Source organism: Oryctolagus cuniculus, chromosome 3, assembly GCF_964237555.1.
Source record: "Oryctolagus cuniculus chromosome 3, mOryCun1.1, whole genome shotgun sequence".
Lineage (NCBI taxonomy): Eukaryota > Metazoa > Chordata > Mammalia > Lagomorpha > Leporidae > Oryctolagus > Oryctolagus cuniculus.
Window position 1 is genome coordinate 44652864 of NC_091434.1, and position 16876 is coordinate 44669739.

The following is a 16876-nucleotide window of genomic DNA, read 5'->3' on the forward strand; positions in this document are numbered from 1 at the left end:
TTACGCCTTTCTGCATTTTCTCCAAGTTTGTTAAAGGCCTGAGAAACAATCAATATCACAAGAAAACTTTACCAGAAAGTTAGCAAATATCTGACTTTAGAATTAGATCAATGACTTAATTGCTAATTGAATTATGAAAAAGTAATTGAACATTGCTTCCCGAGAGGATGGGGTTGAACATAAAAAGGTTTTCACCTTCAAAATATCTGGAAACCAACCAATGGTAACATAAAAAAGAAAATAACGTGGGAAGTCAAATAATTTATAATGAAGAATGAAATACAGATAATACCTTCTAACAACATTTAACAGTGAGATTTGAGGGATTCAAATTATAGAATATAAGAACAAACAATACAATGTGAAAACTCAGATTTTAAAAATATTTATATGGAATCTGATTCCTTGAAGTATTTTTTTTCAGGAATGTTAGCTGATATCTGACATGGAAATACGTTTAAATATATCTGTTAACCACGATTAATTTTACCTTCATCTAAAACATTCCACAATTATCTGAGTTATGATGCAACCACAGGACATCTTTTAATACTCACTTCATGTGGACGGTCATCTTCATTATGATCTTTGTGACTAGCAGCTGAATAAATTGCACTTTTTTTAACATGCGGTGCTTCTCGCTTTCGAGTATGCCGAGGCTCCCCTTCATTATCAGCATCAACATCTTGGTGTCCATGACCAGAATCATGACCACCGTGCTCTGGAAGGTGTACGTGAGAATGACCCAAGTTTTGTACACGATCGGGTTTGTGGACCCGATTATGCTCTGACTGTTCACCCTGATCATGGATAGGGGGAAAACCTGGGGTAATCACTTCAGAATTTTCAGTATTTTTCTCTTTGTTCTTCTTCCTTCCTTTCAGCGGCCTAACATCAGACTGCGTCTGTGTTTTATTGGTCTCTGTTGAAGGTTCATGTCTAGGACCCCCACGCTCTCTGTGGGTAATGGAATCATTGTGAAAATGGCGGGTAATGTTATGGTCAAGGTGATGATGCAAACGATGGCGATGATGTAAGCGATGATTATGCTCACGCATGTGTTTGTCATCAGATTTTACAGATACTTCAATTGTCTCTTTCTCTGGGCCACATTTATGGTTTCTTTTTGTTGATACACTGGTCACAGTTTGATTTTCTGAATTTAAATGATTATGGGAATGCTGGTGGTTATGTGAGTGAAAATGCTTTCCCTCTTGAACTGCCAAAATATCTAAGTGAGAAACATGATCGTGGCCAAGATCCTCATGATTAATCTCAACTACTTTTATCTCTCCAAGGCCCAAGTTTGTTAAAAGTTTCTCCAGACCGAAAAAGGATAATCTTCCATTTTCACCATAACGGTCAAAAAGTTTTTCAATATAGTATTTTTTTTCATTTTCCGCATCCTGCACTGAAAATTTGCTTGGCTCCAATTCTGTCATCCCACGGTGGTGTCTGTGAAGCTCTTCAGGGCCATGGTCATGTTCTTCATGGCAATGGTTGCAATGATGGAAAATAAACGTCAGCAAACAAATGAGGCAAAATTTTGTGTGCATATGTACCTTCATTTCTATTTTCCCTAAATAGATTAAAAAAAGAGACAAGTATTAGAGCTAAGCAATATACCTAGGCATATTCAAAATAATTATGAATTCTCTAACCGTTGACCAATCCACTAAGAAAATGTTTTACCTCATTTCTTTCATTGCTATGAATCATTCTTCCCCTCTCCAATTTCCTATAAAAATGATCCCTTTTATTTAACCAAAACAGTGTAAAGCCCTTCAAGTTAATACACATGGCTTAAGATTCATTCTCAATAGTATTCTGAATCCCTTAAGCAAACCACTAAGGAGTCTATACATATATAGATGAATTGTTGGTTTCTTTCCTAGCTGATCCTTTACAAAAAGTTTGTTGAGCCCTGTCCTAGAGGTTCTGATCAATATAGTGAGAAAATAAGAAATAAAATGGTAAAATGTTTAAGAATCAGAAAAAAAAAATTAACATTATTCATGAATGGTAGAATTGAATATGCAGAAAATCAAATAGAGACTACTAGAATTAATATTAATTTAGTATAGCTGCTTAATATAAGGGAAATAACCAAAAATCAACTGTATTTTTATATGTCAACAATAACCAGAAAATGACTACAAAACAATACTACTTATAACAGATCAGAGCTATGACATACAAGACCCTTAAGTAGGAGCCACCAATGTAGCACAGCGGGTTAAGCCACAGCTTGTGATGCCAGCACCCCCTACAGATATTGATTGGTTCAAGTCCCCAGATGCTCCACTTCAGATCCAGCTCCATGTTAACATGCCTGGGAAGGCAGCGAATGGTGGAACAAGCACGTACTTGGGCTCCTGCCACCCATATGGGAGACTGGATGGAGTTCCAAGCTCCTGGCTTAGGCCTGGCTCATCCCCGAGTCTCTTAGCCATTTGGGGAGTGAACCAGCTGATGATCTTTGAAGGTCTCTTTCTCTCTCTGTCTCTCCCTTTCTCTGCCTCTCTGCTTTCCAAGTAAGTAAATAAATCTTAAAAAAAAAAAAAAAAAAAAAAAGACCTTTATTTAGAAAAGGATCACATTATTAGAAAAAATTAAAACCTAAAAAAAAAAAGAATGTATCATGTTTAAAACTCAATGGGCTATAGAACAATAAAATCACAATAAGAACTCCAGAAGTTATTATGTAAGAACTAATGAATTGGGGCTGGTGTTGTGGCGTAGTGGGTAAAGCCATCAACTGCAGTGCCGGCATCTCACATGGGCGCCAGTTCGCATCCCGGCTGCTCCACTTCTGATCCAGCTTTCTGCTATGGCCTAGCAGCTCCTGGCTCCTGGCTTCAGATTGGCCCAGCTCTAGCCATTGTGGCCATTTGAGGAGTGAACCAGTGGATGGAAGATTCCCCGCTCTTTCTTCCTGTCTCTGCCTCTCTGTAACTCTGCTTTTCAAATAGGTAAATAATTTTTTTTTTAAAATTTGATGAGTCATTTTTAATATTCATGAGAATAAAGCAAGCCAAGCATAGCCAAGACACTCTTAAGGAAAAAATAGAAGCACTTGCTCTACCAAGATATTAGACACATGGTATTTCATGTCAGAACAAACAAATAAACCATAGAAACAAAACAGAGTCTAAAAACAGAAGAGAACTTTTTTTTCTTGGTACTTGGTCAGTTAGAGTTCCATGTAGAAGAAAAAAACATGGGCCAGCATTGCGACACAGGTTAAGCCACTACCTGCAGTGCCAGCATCCCATAAGGGCACCAGTTCAAGTCCTAGCTGCTCCACTTCCAATCCAGCTCCATGCTAATGCACCTGGGAAAGCAGTGGAAGATGACCTGAGTACTTGGGTCCTTGCCACCTACATGGGAGACCCAGATGGAGTTCCTTGCTCTTGGCTTTGGCCTTCCCTAACCCCAGCCACTTTGGCCATCTGGGGAGTGAACCAGTGGACAGAAGATCTCTCTCTAGGTCTACCTTCCAAATAAATAAAATAAATCTAAAAGAATGAAAGAGAGATAGAGAGAGAGAAGGAAGGAAGGAAGGAAATGAAACTTGACCCCTACCTCACATCATACATAGGAACCAATTATAGGTGAATTATGAACCTAAATTGAGACAGAAAATGTTAAAACAATAAACTGTTCAGAACTGTGCTCTCCAATGGTAGCCACTAGCCATACATGAGCATTTAAATTCAAATTATTTAAAATTAAATTTAAAACTGAGCTTCTCAGTTACCTGAGTTACATTCTAAATGCTCAATAACTGCATGTAACTAATGGCTACCATCTTGTACAGCACAGATACAGAACATATCCATCATTAAAGAAAGCTCTACTGGACAATTTGTTTCTAGAATTTAGAAACAATCTGAGCCTATTACATGATTTTAAAATTTTCTAGAATAAACTGGTGAAACTAATTTCATACTATCTTCTAGTTATCTCATTAAATCCAAAAATGTAAATAATATAAAAATTATTAACTATTTTATACTCCATTTTATCGATAGCTTTGAAATCTGGAATGAAATTTAAATTTACAATACATCTTAATTCAGACTAACTGTATTTCAAGTGCTCAACAGCCACATGTAGCTACTGTATTGAAAAGTGCAGATCTAGGTTTACTTGGGAAACTAAAACTTTCAAGACAGGATATAAAAAAGTATTGATAATATAAAGTTAAGAAGATCTGGGAGGCTGGTATTATGGCGCAGCCGGTTATACTTCAGTTGGCAATGTGAGCATCCCAAATCAGAGCTCTGGTTGGAATCCCAGCTGCTCTGCCTTCCACCCAGCTCCCTGCCAATGCACTGGGGAAAGCAGCAAAAGATGATCCAAGTACTTGGGTCCCTGCACCCCCATGGAAGACTTGGGTGCAGTTCTGGGCTCCTGGCTTTGGACAGACCAGACCCACACAGTGAAGCAGAGGATAGAAGATCCTTCTCTCTGTTTTTTTTTCTCTCCTCTGTAACTTTGCCTTTCAAAAAAATAAAACAAATCTTTAAAAACTAATAAAATAAAATAAAGATCCGTTCATCAAGAAACATCATAAAGAACCCAAGGTAAGGCACAGGTTGAGAGAGGTCTACCACAATTAATAGTTAAGAATATATAAGGAACTCCTACAAATCAATACGAAAATTATGAAACAACCTAATGGAAAAATGTGTGGAAAACTTGAATACACACTTTAGAATAGCCAAATTTCTAAGAGGTGTCTGAAATGACCACATGCACTGAAAAAATATCAATGTAGGAGGGTAGTGTTGTGTTTTAGTGGATTAAGATGCTACATCGGATGCTGGTATCCAATACAGTAATTCCTGGTTCAAGTCGGGGCTACTGGGTGCTTGTGATCCAGCTTCCTGTTAAGTACTAGGGAAGCAGCAAATGATAGCCTCAGTTCTTGGGTCCCTGCTGACCACAGAGGAGACTGGATGGTGTTCCTGGCTTTGGTCTGGCCCAGTGACAGCTGTTGTGGGCATTTGGGGAGTGAACTAACAGATGGGAGACTTCTCTCTTTCAATCCTTTTCTCTGCATATAAATAAATAAATCTTAAAAAAAAAAAAAAAAAAAAAAGATCAAGGTAGGGAAGGGTGTTTGGCACAGTACTTAAGACGCTGCTTGGGAGACCTGCAAGAGGTCTGCTTCCAATTCCAGCTAAACCAATGAACTGAAGATTCAATCTCTCGCTTGCTCTCTTTTTCTTTCAGTGTATTTATCTGTCCTTCTCCGTGTGTCTATCTGCCTTTCAAATACACACAAAAGTTTTTTTTTAAAAAAAGGTACCAAGGGGCCAGCATTGTAGTGAAGCAGATAAAGCCGCAGCCTGCAGCGCGAGTTCGAGCACTAGCTGCTCCACTTCTAACTAGCCTGGAAAAGCAGCAGAGAATGGCCCAAGTCCTTGGGTCCCTGCACCCACATGAGACCCAGAAGAAGCTCCTGGCTCCTGACTTCAGATTGGCCCAGCTCTGACCACTGCAGCCATTTGGGGAGTGAACCAGCAAATGGAAGTTCTGTCTCCTCTCTGGAACCCTGCCTTTCAAATAAGTAAATAAATAAATCTTTTTAAAAATATATTAAAAAGATGGGGCTGGTGCTGTGGCTCACTTGGTTAATCCTCCGCCTGTGGCGCTGGCATCCCATATGGGCACCGGGTTCTAGTCTGGGTTGTTCTTCTTCCAGTCCAGCTCTCTGCTGTGGCCCAGGAAGGCAGTGGAGGATGGCCCAACTACTTGGGCGCCCACACCTGTGTCAGAGATCAGGAAGAAGCACCTGGCTCCTGGCTTTGGATCAGCATAGCTCTGGCCATAGCGGCCATTTGGGGGGTGAACCAATGGAAGGAAGACCTTTCTTTCTGTTTCTCTCTCTCACTGTCTAACTCTATCTGTCAAATAAATAAAAAAAATAAATAAAAAGGTATCAATGTGAATATATCTTTACTCATCACAGCTCAAAAATGAAAAAAAAAAGCCCAAATGTTTGTCAACATTAGGATGTATACACAAAAGAGAATAAGCTTACAATGGAATACCACAAAACTTCACTCACTAACACAGATAAATTTCACAAATACTAAGCAGAAGATGACAAACATCAAAGAAAACTGTACTATATAATTTTATTTAAAGTTTAAAATGAGTAAATTCAAACCATGATAATAATTAATTTTTGAAAGGAAATCAAGAATAGTAATTGGAAGATGACCAGAGTGGAGAGACTTCGAATAGGTAAAATTCTCTTTCCTGACCTGAGCAGATACATAAGCAAGCTTACCTTATAATAAGTTACAGCAATCACACTATGTACTCTCTTCACACATAATCTATTTCAATTAGATTGTTTAAATAACAAATTTTCTCCAGTGAAAACCAATTGGAAAAATGTAATCAAAACAAAAATTCTAGAAATAAGTAGAACAGACAAAAAAATGGGAGCCAGTGTTGTGGCACAGTGTTTATTAAGCCACTGCTTGGATGCCTACATCCTTTATCAATGTGTTGATTCAAGTCCTGGGCACTTTGCTTTCAGCTGATGTGTCTGGGAAGGCAGTGAATTATGGCCCAAACACTTGGGCCCCTGCCACTCAGCTGGGAGACCATGATGGAGTTCCTGGCTCCTGACTTCAGGCTGGCACAACCTAACCAATGTGACCATTTGGGAATGAAACAGAGCATGGAAAATCTCTGTCTCTCTACCTCCCACTCTGTTACTCTGCTTTTCAAATAAACCTTGAAAAAATGTACAACATTACTGAAAGAAAATAACTGCAAAAATGAGTGAGAAATACCATCTACATGAATGGCTAGATATACTACATAAAATATATAAAATTTTCCAAGTAGTTATACAAATTTAATTCAATTCCACTCAAAACCCTGGTAGCTGTTTTTGGTGAGACTTCACAACCACATCCAAAAATGCATTTGGAAGAGTAGAAATCCAGGAACAACCCAAAACAACTCAGAATACTAGCAAGGTAATAAAGAAGTCTTTTTATGAAGTTCCACTAACTAAAATAACACCAAACTGGCACAGGGACAGACAAATATGCCAGTGGAGCAGAACAGAGTTCAGAAAGAGAATCAATAATATTGATTGTGAAAATACTTCCTTCTCACACTTTACCTGAAAGTCAATTCCAAGAGGATTAAAGATCTCTATGTGATAAGAAAAATCCTTAACAACTTTTAGAATATAGGATATCTTTCTGACCAAGGTTAGAAAAAGATTTTCTAAAGTAGAAACAACACATATCACCAAGGAAATTTTTGATTAATTAAATTCTTTAAAAAGTATTCTAAGCTGCCCAAAAAAAAAAAAAAAAAAAAAAGTATTCTAAGCTGCTACCTGCAATGCCAGCATCCCATATGGGCATCCACAGCTGCTCCACTTCTGATCCAGCTCTCTGCTAACGTGCCTGGGAAATCAGCGGAGGATGGCCCAAATGCTCCTGCCCCTAAATCCCATGGGAGACCTGGATGAAGCTCCTGGCTTCAGCCTGGCTATTGTGGCCATTTGGGGAGAAACAAACAGACAGGAAATCTTTCTCACTGTCTCTCTCTCTAACTCTGCATTGCAAGTAAAATAAAAGATATTTTTAAAAGTATCCTTGGGGAGGTGGCATGTGCCAATGCCATCTCACTATTCCAAGTGATCAATTTCAGTTCACAATTGATCATAATGAAAGGACTAAGAGTCAAAGGGAGCACATAAACAAGTCTAGTATCTGCTAACACTAACCGATAGAATAAATAAAGGGGAGAGTGATCCAACATGGGAAGTGAGATACTCAGCAGACTCATAGAATGGCGGATGTCCTAAATAGCACTCTGGCCTCAGAATCAGCCCTAAAGGCACTCGGATCTGGCTGAAAAGCCCATGAGAGTATTTCAGGCATGGAAAGCCAAGACACTCTGGCAAAAAGATCTCTGTGAGTGAGATCCCAGTGGAAAGAACAGGTCTTCAAAGAGGGAGGTGCCTTTCTCTGAAGGGAGGAGAGAACCTCCACTTTGACTAGGACCTTGTCTAAACAAGATAAGAATCGGAGAACTCAGAGGGCTTCCATAGCCTTGGAAACTCATGACTGGAGCATAGGGAGACTACTGATGCCATAGACAGGAGTGTCAATTGGTAAAGTCAACAAGAGGGTCACTGTGTACTTACTCCTCATGTGGGATCTCTGTCCTTAATGTGCTGTACACTGAGGCTTAATGCTATAACGAGTACTCAAACAGTATATTTCACTTTGTGTTTCTATGGGGGTGCAAACGATTGAAATCTTTACTTAATGTACACTAAACTGATCTTCTGTAAAAAAAAAAAAAAAAGAGAGAAGAAATTATCAATTCCCAACTTGACTCTCACTGGGATTAAACATGACAATAGGTCTGATCTGATTTCATCATCATTTAAAAAAAATCATCTATTATTTTTCACTTTATGTTTCTGTGTGGGAGCAAACTGTTGAAATCCTTACTTAAGGTATACTAAGCTGATCTTCTGTATATTAAGATAATCGAAAATGAATCTTGATGTGAATGGAAGGGGAGAGGGAGTGGGAAAGGGGAGGGTTGTGGGTGGGAGGGACGGTATGGGGGGAAGCCATTGTAACCCATGAGTCGTACTTTGGAAATTTATATTCATTAAATAAAAGATAAAAAAAAAAAAAGAGAGAGTAGATCTCATGGGTTCTACCAATAATAATAATAATAATAATAATAATAAAAGGTCACAGTCTTTGGAAAAAAAAAAAAAGTATCCTTGGGGGCCAGTGCTATGGTGTAGTAGGATAAGCGTCCACCCAAAGTGCCAGCATCTCATATGGGCACCGGGCACCGGTTTGTGCCCAGCTGCTCCACTTCTTTTTTTTTTTTTAAGATTTATTTGTTTATTTGAAAGGTAGAGTTACAGAGAGGCAGAGGCAGAGGCAGAGAGGCAGAGAGGGAGAGAGGGAGAGAGGCAGAGAGGCAGAGAGACAGAGAGGGAGAGAGGGAGAGAGGGAGAGAGGGAGGGAGGGAGAAAGGGAGGGAGAGAGAGAGAGAAATCTTCCATCTGCTGGTTTACTCCCCAAATGGCCACAAAGGTTGGAGCTGGGTCGTGCTCCACTTCTGATCCAGCTCTCTGCCTATGGCCTGGTAAAGCAGTGGAAGACGGCCTAAGTGCTTGGGCCCCTGAACCCATATGGGAGACCTAGAAGAATCTCCTGCCACTTGGTTTTAGATGGGCCTGGTTCCCACCATTGTGGCCATTTGGGGAGTGACATTTCTCTCTGTCTCTCCCTCTCTCTGTCTGTAGCTCTACCTCTCAAATAAAAAAACAAATCTTTCTTAAAAAGTTATTCTTGCCATTAAGATTTATGACAAATAAAATCTTTAACAAGCTACACACTAAAGATATTTGCAATGTGTATACAAAAACAATGTAAATAAAAGATCAGTATTAGAATACATAAAATGTGTGTCAATAATGAAATAATTCCATGTTGCACAAATATGTAAATGACATAAAAGGAAAGTTAGTTGATATGATTATTAATAATCTAGACAATGCAAATCTGGATAATGCTCTAAAACATCAACTAAAAATTAGTATCTGACCATAGTAAATGTTAAGCAAAGATCTGATGTTGAGAAATAGAAATTATCTTATACTAGTAGTAGTGGAAGCACATGTCAGTGCAATCATTTTGGGAAGCAGTTTGACATATAATAAGGTTGAAAATGAACACACTCCGTAGCCCTCAAATTCCAATTCTATTTATCTACTCTTGAACTAGATACAAAAAGACAAATTCAAGAACTGTTAATATTATATTTTAGAATTTTTAAAGAATGTGAACTACCTTGTAATAAGCAGCTTTGTTTGCAAATAACAGAATACTCAATTCAAAGTGGCTAAAACAGAGGAAAGCTTTCAGATAAAAAGTAACGAGAAATGGGTGATTCCAGGCAAAGTCCCAAGATTGCTATTGCTACTGCTCAACCTGCCATTGCTACAATCATTCTATACTTCCAAAATCATATCCAAAGCTGGAAAATTTATCTTCACATCTCTTCTCAACCAGGCAGAAAAAACCTTCCCTCAAATCCCTTCCAGATTTTCCCTTACTCATCCTAGATGAGTACACCATGCCCATGCCAAAGCCAATCACGGGTAAAAGAACAACTGTTATGACTGGCTTAGATCACTCAGCATTCATTCCTCAGAGTAAGAAGCTACTTTTCCTAAATATGTAAATGGAAGAGGGGATATTCACAGAAGATGGGAGTGCTCAAGGAAAAAGGAGGTAATGAAGGAAGCAGTCAATTATATAACCATTAGTTTGCCTGTCACAACATAAATGCCTATCACTAGAATAACAGACAAAACAAATGCGGTAAACTTACATAATTAAAGATTGTACAATTGTTATCAATGACTGATAAACATATTAACATGCAAAAATCTAAAGAGCAAACTGCAAAAAGATGCATGTTATATCATGCATGGATAATTTTAAAGCATGTAAAATGCCTTTTTGTGTACACACACAAACCCACATACAAAGCAAGGGTATAACATGGGGATGATTACATTTCAGAAAGTGGTTATTTTCTCAGGAAGAGAATCAGTTGATGGAGGAGGTATACATATTTAACTGCATTTGCAGTATTTTCTCTCTTTTAAAAAGGGAAGGCAATCTGAAGCAACATGACAAAACATTTAATATTTGTTAAAGCATGAAAATGGAATGCAGGTGTTTGCTATTTTTTTCTGTAACTGTGAAGAGACATCGTATCACCTATGCCACTGATCAAAGTGTAGACATGGGGCAACAGCATCAGCATAATCTGGCAAATCTAACAAATTCTCACACCCTGCCCATACCTACTAATAAGGAACTCTTGGGAGTAGGGTCCAGCAGTGTTTTACCCAGCTTTCCTAGTGAGTCTGACACAAGTTAACTAAAAACTGAGACTCACTATTCTATCAGTTAAGTTACAAAAAACCTTCTACTCACTTAAAATAGTTTAATCAACTGAATGTTACGATTACCTGAATAAATACATGTTATGATTATCTGAATTATCATATGTGGCACATATGGGTAAGAATTCTTTACAAAGTAGTCTACACGGGACCGGCACTGTGGCACAGCAGGTTAAAGCCACGGCCTACAATGCGGGCATCCCATATGGCAACAGTTTCAGTCCCGACTGCCCCATTTCCAATCCATCTCTCTGTTAATGTGCCTAGGAAAGCAGCAGAGGATGGCCCAAGTCTTTGGGCCCCTGCACCCACGCAGAAGACCTGGAGAAGTTCCTGGCTCTAGCCTTTCCCAACCCTGGCTGTGCGGCCATTTGGGGAGTGAGCCACCAGATGGAATCTTTCTGTCTCCTTTTCTCTGTAACTCTGCCTTCCAAATAAATAAATATTTTTTTTAAAAAAGTCTACAAAATATATTCAATTCTAAAGCATTAAGTTTGAAATTTTTAACCCAAACTTTCATTCATATATAATTTCATGAACAAAGCCATCATTTAAGATACAGCAATTTTATTTGGACAATGATGAAGATGAAGATGAGTAAGGCCAGTCACTATTAAGCAAAGGAAGATACTATTTCTTCAGCTCCCTAGATGTTAAACTACCTACAATCACCTTGGTTTTTCACTATAAGATGGCATTCAAGGTGAGATTCTGAGTATTATCTATTCACCTGGTAGGTAAAAGCTCTAAGGTACATTATCTCACTGTCAGAATGAATCGGTACCAGTGGTGAAAATTACACATACATATGTATTGATCAAACAACATCAAGGGGCTGGCATTGTGGTGAAGCGGGTAAAGCCACTGTCTGCGGTGCTGGCATCCCATATAGACCCCAGTTCAAGTCCCAGCTGCTCCATTTCCAATCCAATTCCCAGCTAATGTGCCTGGGAAAGCAACAGAAGACAGCCCAAAAACTTAGGTCCCGGTACCCTAATGGGAGACCCAAAAGAAGTTCCTGGCTCCTGGCTTCAGACCTGCCCAGCTCCTGCCATGGGCCATTTGGAGAATAAATCAATGAATGGAAGATCTCTCCCTCTCCCCCTCTATGTAACTCTGCCTTTCAAATAAATAAATAAATAAAACGAATGACCATGAAATAGATGGTCTATATGAAATTTAAATTGTCATGTCTCTTTTTTCATTAATATATGGTATTTTATTTACTGTAAGGATTCTACATATCTTGAGTCCCCCTAGTCACTCACTCAAATAGAACACCATGGGAATGCAAGGACACAAGAAACAATACAAGGTTATTGTAAGTGGTTTATTTTGAAGAAAATTATTCATAAACTTAGCAACTTCAGCTTACAACTACTAGGAGGGTACCCCCCAAAAATGGAATTAAAAGGTAAGTTTATTTGTAAAAAGTTTTTAAGGTCCTTGCAGTTTTTTCATAATATACACTTTCTATGAACTGTCTGAAGTTCCCTTGTGCAGCAGTGTGTGCTTAATTAACAATCATCTGGATGAGGCACGCATTTGTTAGCACAGGCTACGCAGCTGTAGCAAAGAGTTGCTCCCAAAAAAGGCAGTGATTTAAGAATTGGAGCAAGTTTTGTTCCTGTCAAAGACAGTCCTGGGTGACTGCCCCAGGTCTGGGGACAGCTCCATTCCTTTGATTCAGACATGAATTTTGCTTGCACGGGTGCTACTCCACACAGTGGGGAAAAGATTCAGAAATGTCTTCTTCAGCAGCAAGGCAAGCAGAAGTTGCTTGTGTAATTTACTCTCACACTCCACTGGTAAGAAGTTAGATGGCCTGAGTTAGCTGGCAGGCTTAGGAAATACAATCTCACCTATAATTTACAAAGCTTTCCAGCATTTCATGGAAGTTCAGAATCCTCTTCCATCCACAGCACAAAGAGGTTCTTTTGGGTGGAGACAAGAATGGGGAAAAGTTGCCCAAGTCACATATCACTAAACCATAAATATTGGCCTTTATAGGAAAGCTTTGCTCTGGCCGAAACAGTGTCTCTTTCTTGTGTTTTGGAGTTTTCCAGGTTTTGTGCATCAAGAATGTTCCTTTATAACTAAGGATATTTTTTAAATTTGGTAAATGAGTCAGTAGGTGCTGTAGACATCATTGTATGATTATATTTATAAAATATGGGAGAATGGATTGTGGTAACTAATAATAGCCACCACAATGTATTTTCATCTTTTGCTGTTGATTCCCAGAACACCATCAAGGTTAAAAATTTAAGTATTCTATCACTGTATAATTTCTACATTACAGTGGGGTTAATTTACCATTAGGCAATTCAATCACTGTGTTAATTATAATAATTTTGAAGCAGATATTCTCTATCTTCACATGCAAAGAAAAAATGAAAATGAAGTTCCTTAATCTTTTCCTATATAAGTTAGTCCCAGAAATAAATATTTAGTAAGTAATTAAACTTTGTTCTCAGGAGCGACTGGGAGGAATCACTGCGTTGCTTAATGCCCTTCACCTGGGTGCTGGTTACACACATGCATTTCACTTCAGGAAAGCAACGGAGTTTTACACTTAACATCTGGGCACTTTTCTGTAGGTCTGTTATATTCCAGCCAAAATGTAACTTAATTCACGAAGAATATTTCAAGTTTCAAATAGTAAGATCAATAATATGAAACTTTTAGAAACATACCCAACACATACTTAATAATCCCCAAAGATGAATTTATTATTGTAACTTTTTATTTTTGAAATAATTTTTCAGAAGAAATTATAAAAGTGGCTCAGTATCCATGTATCCTTTGCCCAACTTTCTCCAACAACATTTTACAAAGTCATAGCACATCTTCAAAACCAATACAATAGTATTAAATAAACTAGAGATCTCATTCAAATTTCAGCAGCTTTTTACAGGCTCTCTTCAAAAATACCATAATATATTTTTTTACCCAAAAGATCTTGTGTAACAAAATAAATGGGCCTACAAACTAGATTCTTTTGCTCACTTCAGCAGCACATACACTACAGTTGAAATGATACGGAGATTAATATGATTCTTGTGCAAGGACAACAAACGAATCTGCAAAGTATTTCATATTTTTAAGTCTTCTCACCACAAAAAAAGGTATGTAAGATAATCCATATGTTTATTAGCTTGACTTAGTCATTCCACAATATCCATGTATTTCAAATTCCATGATTTATATAATATACACAATTTTTATTCATCAATCAAAAGTATAGAAAATTAGGGTTGATATTCTCCATTAGCTAGTTCTTCTATAAAGATTTATAATTTAATTACAGTCCTTTCATTGTAGTTTTTTGTTTTTTTTGTTTTTTTTGACAGGCAGAGTGGATAGTGAGAGAGACAGAGAGAAAGGTCTTCCTTTTGCCATTGGTTCAATGGCCTCCAATGGCCGCCACAGTTGGCGCACTGCAGCCGGCACACTGCAGCCGGCGCACCGCGCTAATCCGATGGCAGGAGCCAGGTGCTTCTCTTGGTCTCCCATGGGGTGCAGGGCCCAAGCACTTGGGCCATCCTCCACTGCCTTCCCAGGCCACAGCAGAGAGCTGGCCTGGAAGAGGGGCAACCGGGAAAGAATCCAGCGCCCAGACCAGGACTAGAACCCAGTGTGCCGGCGCCGCTAGGGTGGAGGATTAGCCTATTGAGCCGCGGCGCCGGCCTCATTGTAGTTTTACTGTATAAAATGCTGTTACAATTTTCAAATAAATAAAATCAAACATCTTAAGAACAAATTCAAGAATACACATTGTTAACATTATAAATACTCTTAAAAGGGTATATACCTAAAAGTCTTGGACACAATGAAATCAGAGATACCTGCACAATCATGCTTACAGCAGCACTGTTCACAATAGCCAAAAACTGGAATCAACCAAGGTGTCCTCCTCAGATGAACAGATAAAGAAAATGTGATATTAAAAAAAGAAAAAACTGTGCTATATATACACAATGGAATACTATTCAGCTATAAAAAAAGAATAAAATTCTACCATTTGCAGTAAAATGGACACAACTGGAGGACATCATCTTGAGTGAAATAAGCCAGTCCCAGAAAGACAAATACCACATGTTCTCCCTTATATGTGGAAACTAAAATTCAAAAACAAAAAAAGAAAAAAAGAAATATCTGTGTGTATCAGTACTGCTGCAAATATAGTTTTCTAAAACTGTTTTATACCTTTGTCAAACTAATGGTTAAGAATTCTATACTGCAATAGTTTGGAGGATCTGTTATTACTTTAAAATTTACTATATATGGGTGAAATAGTCATGTTTCCACTCAGTTATTGTGTAACAGCCATTATTTGATAACAAATTAAATACTGTTTAATAGCCACTGTCTATTCCCACTGATCTAAGGTTCTTTTGCTTTTTACTTATTAAACTTCTTATTCTGTGGGGTGGGGAAGAAATCCTCTTACAGATATTTCATTTCAAAGAGAGAGTTGTTATTTCACACAGATGAACAAAATGAATGTAAAAAGTTTTAAATGAAAATATCTTTATGTAATTTTAGGTAAATACTAGATTTTTACTAAGAAAGAAATCTAAGACTAGCCCAAAGGATACAACATGATTAAGGTGAGAGTTCAAGATTGTGCCATTCCCCCTTTTTTTTTTAATTAATTAATTAGTTTTTTTGACAGAGTTAGACACAGAAAGAGAGACAGAGAGAAAGGTTTTCCTTCTGTTGGGTCACCCCCCAAATGGCTGCTACGGCCGGCGCACTGCGACGATCCGAAGCCAGGAGCCAGGTGCCTCCTCCTGGTCTCCCATGCAGGTGCAGGGCCCAAGCACTTAGGCCATCCTCCACTGACTTCCCAGGCCACAGCAGAGAGCTGGCCTGGAAGAGGAGCAACCGTGACAGAATCCGGCGCCGCAACTGGGACTAGAACCTGGGGTGCCAGTACCACAGGTGGAGGATTAGCCAAGTGAGCTACAGCGCCGGCCCATTCCTCTATCTTTCAATTCAAGGGCTCTACTATACCATCTTTCTTGCATTACACTAAAACCAGAACACTGGTTTTAGTAACTTATTAATAATAAATAACTTATTAGGAAAAGACTTACTATAAAGAGGATATACTACAAAGACTTATTATAAAGAGAAAAGAAATTGTCTCCTACTGACTTAATTTAAAAAACAGATATTGTGCATACTACTAAATTATATGAAAAAATGATTGCCATAAAAAGGAAAAGAGCTGTAGTTACTAAAATAATCCTATTACCAACACTGAGTTCCTGTTACTGGAAAAATCAATCATCTCAGAACATACTTTCTGTGTATCTACTCATTTCATTAAAAAAAAAAAAAAGTTTTCACTCTAAAGTTGTTTTTGAAGGAAAATGAGCAAATAAAGCAACCTCCAGTTTATAAAAACCAAATAAAATAACAGATTTTTTAAAGTGGTAGAAGTTTGATATGGTGGTGTTTTACTATTTTTTTAATATTTAAATGCTATTTAAGTGCAAATTATTAATAGTAATATAACTTGGATTCCATCAATTCTGATACACTCACTAAATATGTTTTTTTTTATAAAGTCTTAGTGACCCAGATTCAGAAACTTTTGTAACTATTTCATCCCATCACTGCCAGCTTACTCCTTCTCTGCAAAACAGGGGCAACAGCACCTACATTTATCCACCAACTGAACTACCATACATAAAATCACTTTATAAAGCAATTATTTCAACCTATTATCATCACTAGATGTGGCATTATGTATCTTTCATTTAAATTATAGAAACTATAGAAGCAAGAAAAAAACTCCCTTTGTTGTGACTCCTTTAGGAGGATGTGGTCAAAATATTCCAAGAGCAAATGCAGCATTAATTAACA

General features: G+C 38.0%; 1 protein-coding gene across 6 annotated transcripts in view; it reads right to left on the reverse strand.

The window, feature by feature from the left end:
• SLC39A10 (solute carrier family 39 member 10) overlaps positions 1–16876 on the reverse strand; it is a 147514-nt gene that overhangs the window by 44063 nt on the left and 86575 nt on the right. For 5 of the 6 annotated variants that reach the window (XM_008258853.4, XM_017342994.3, XM_017342995.3 and 2 more), the window contains one exon: positions 558–1579. In XM_008258853.4, coding sequence (XP_008257075.1) covers positions 558–1568 — 1011 coding nt within the window. In that variant the 5' untranslated portion in view covers positions 1569–1579. Of the gene's footprint in view, positions 1–557; positions 1580–3255; positions 3330–16876 lie in introns of those variants that run through there. The other variant, XM_070070447.1, reaches the window with a different exon arrangement.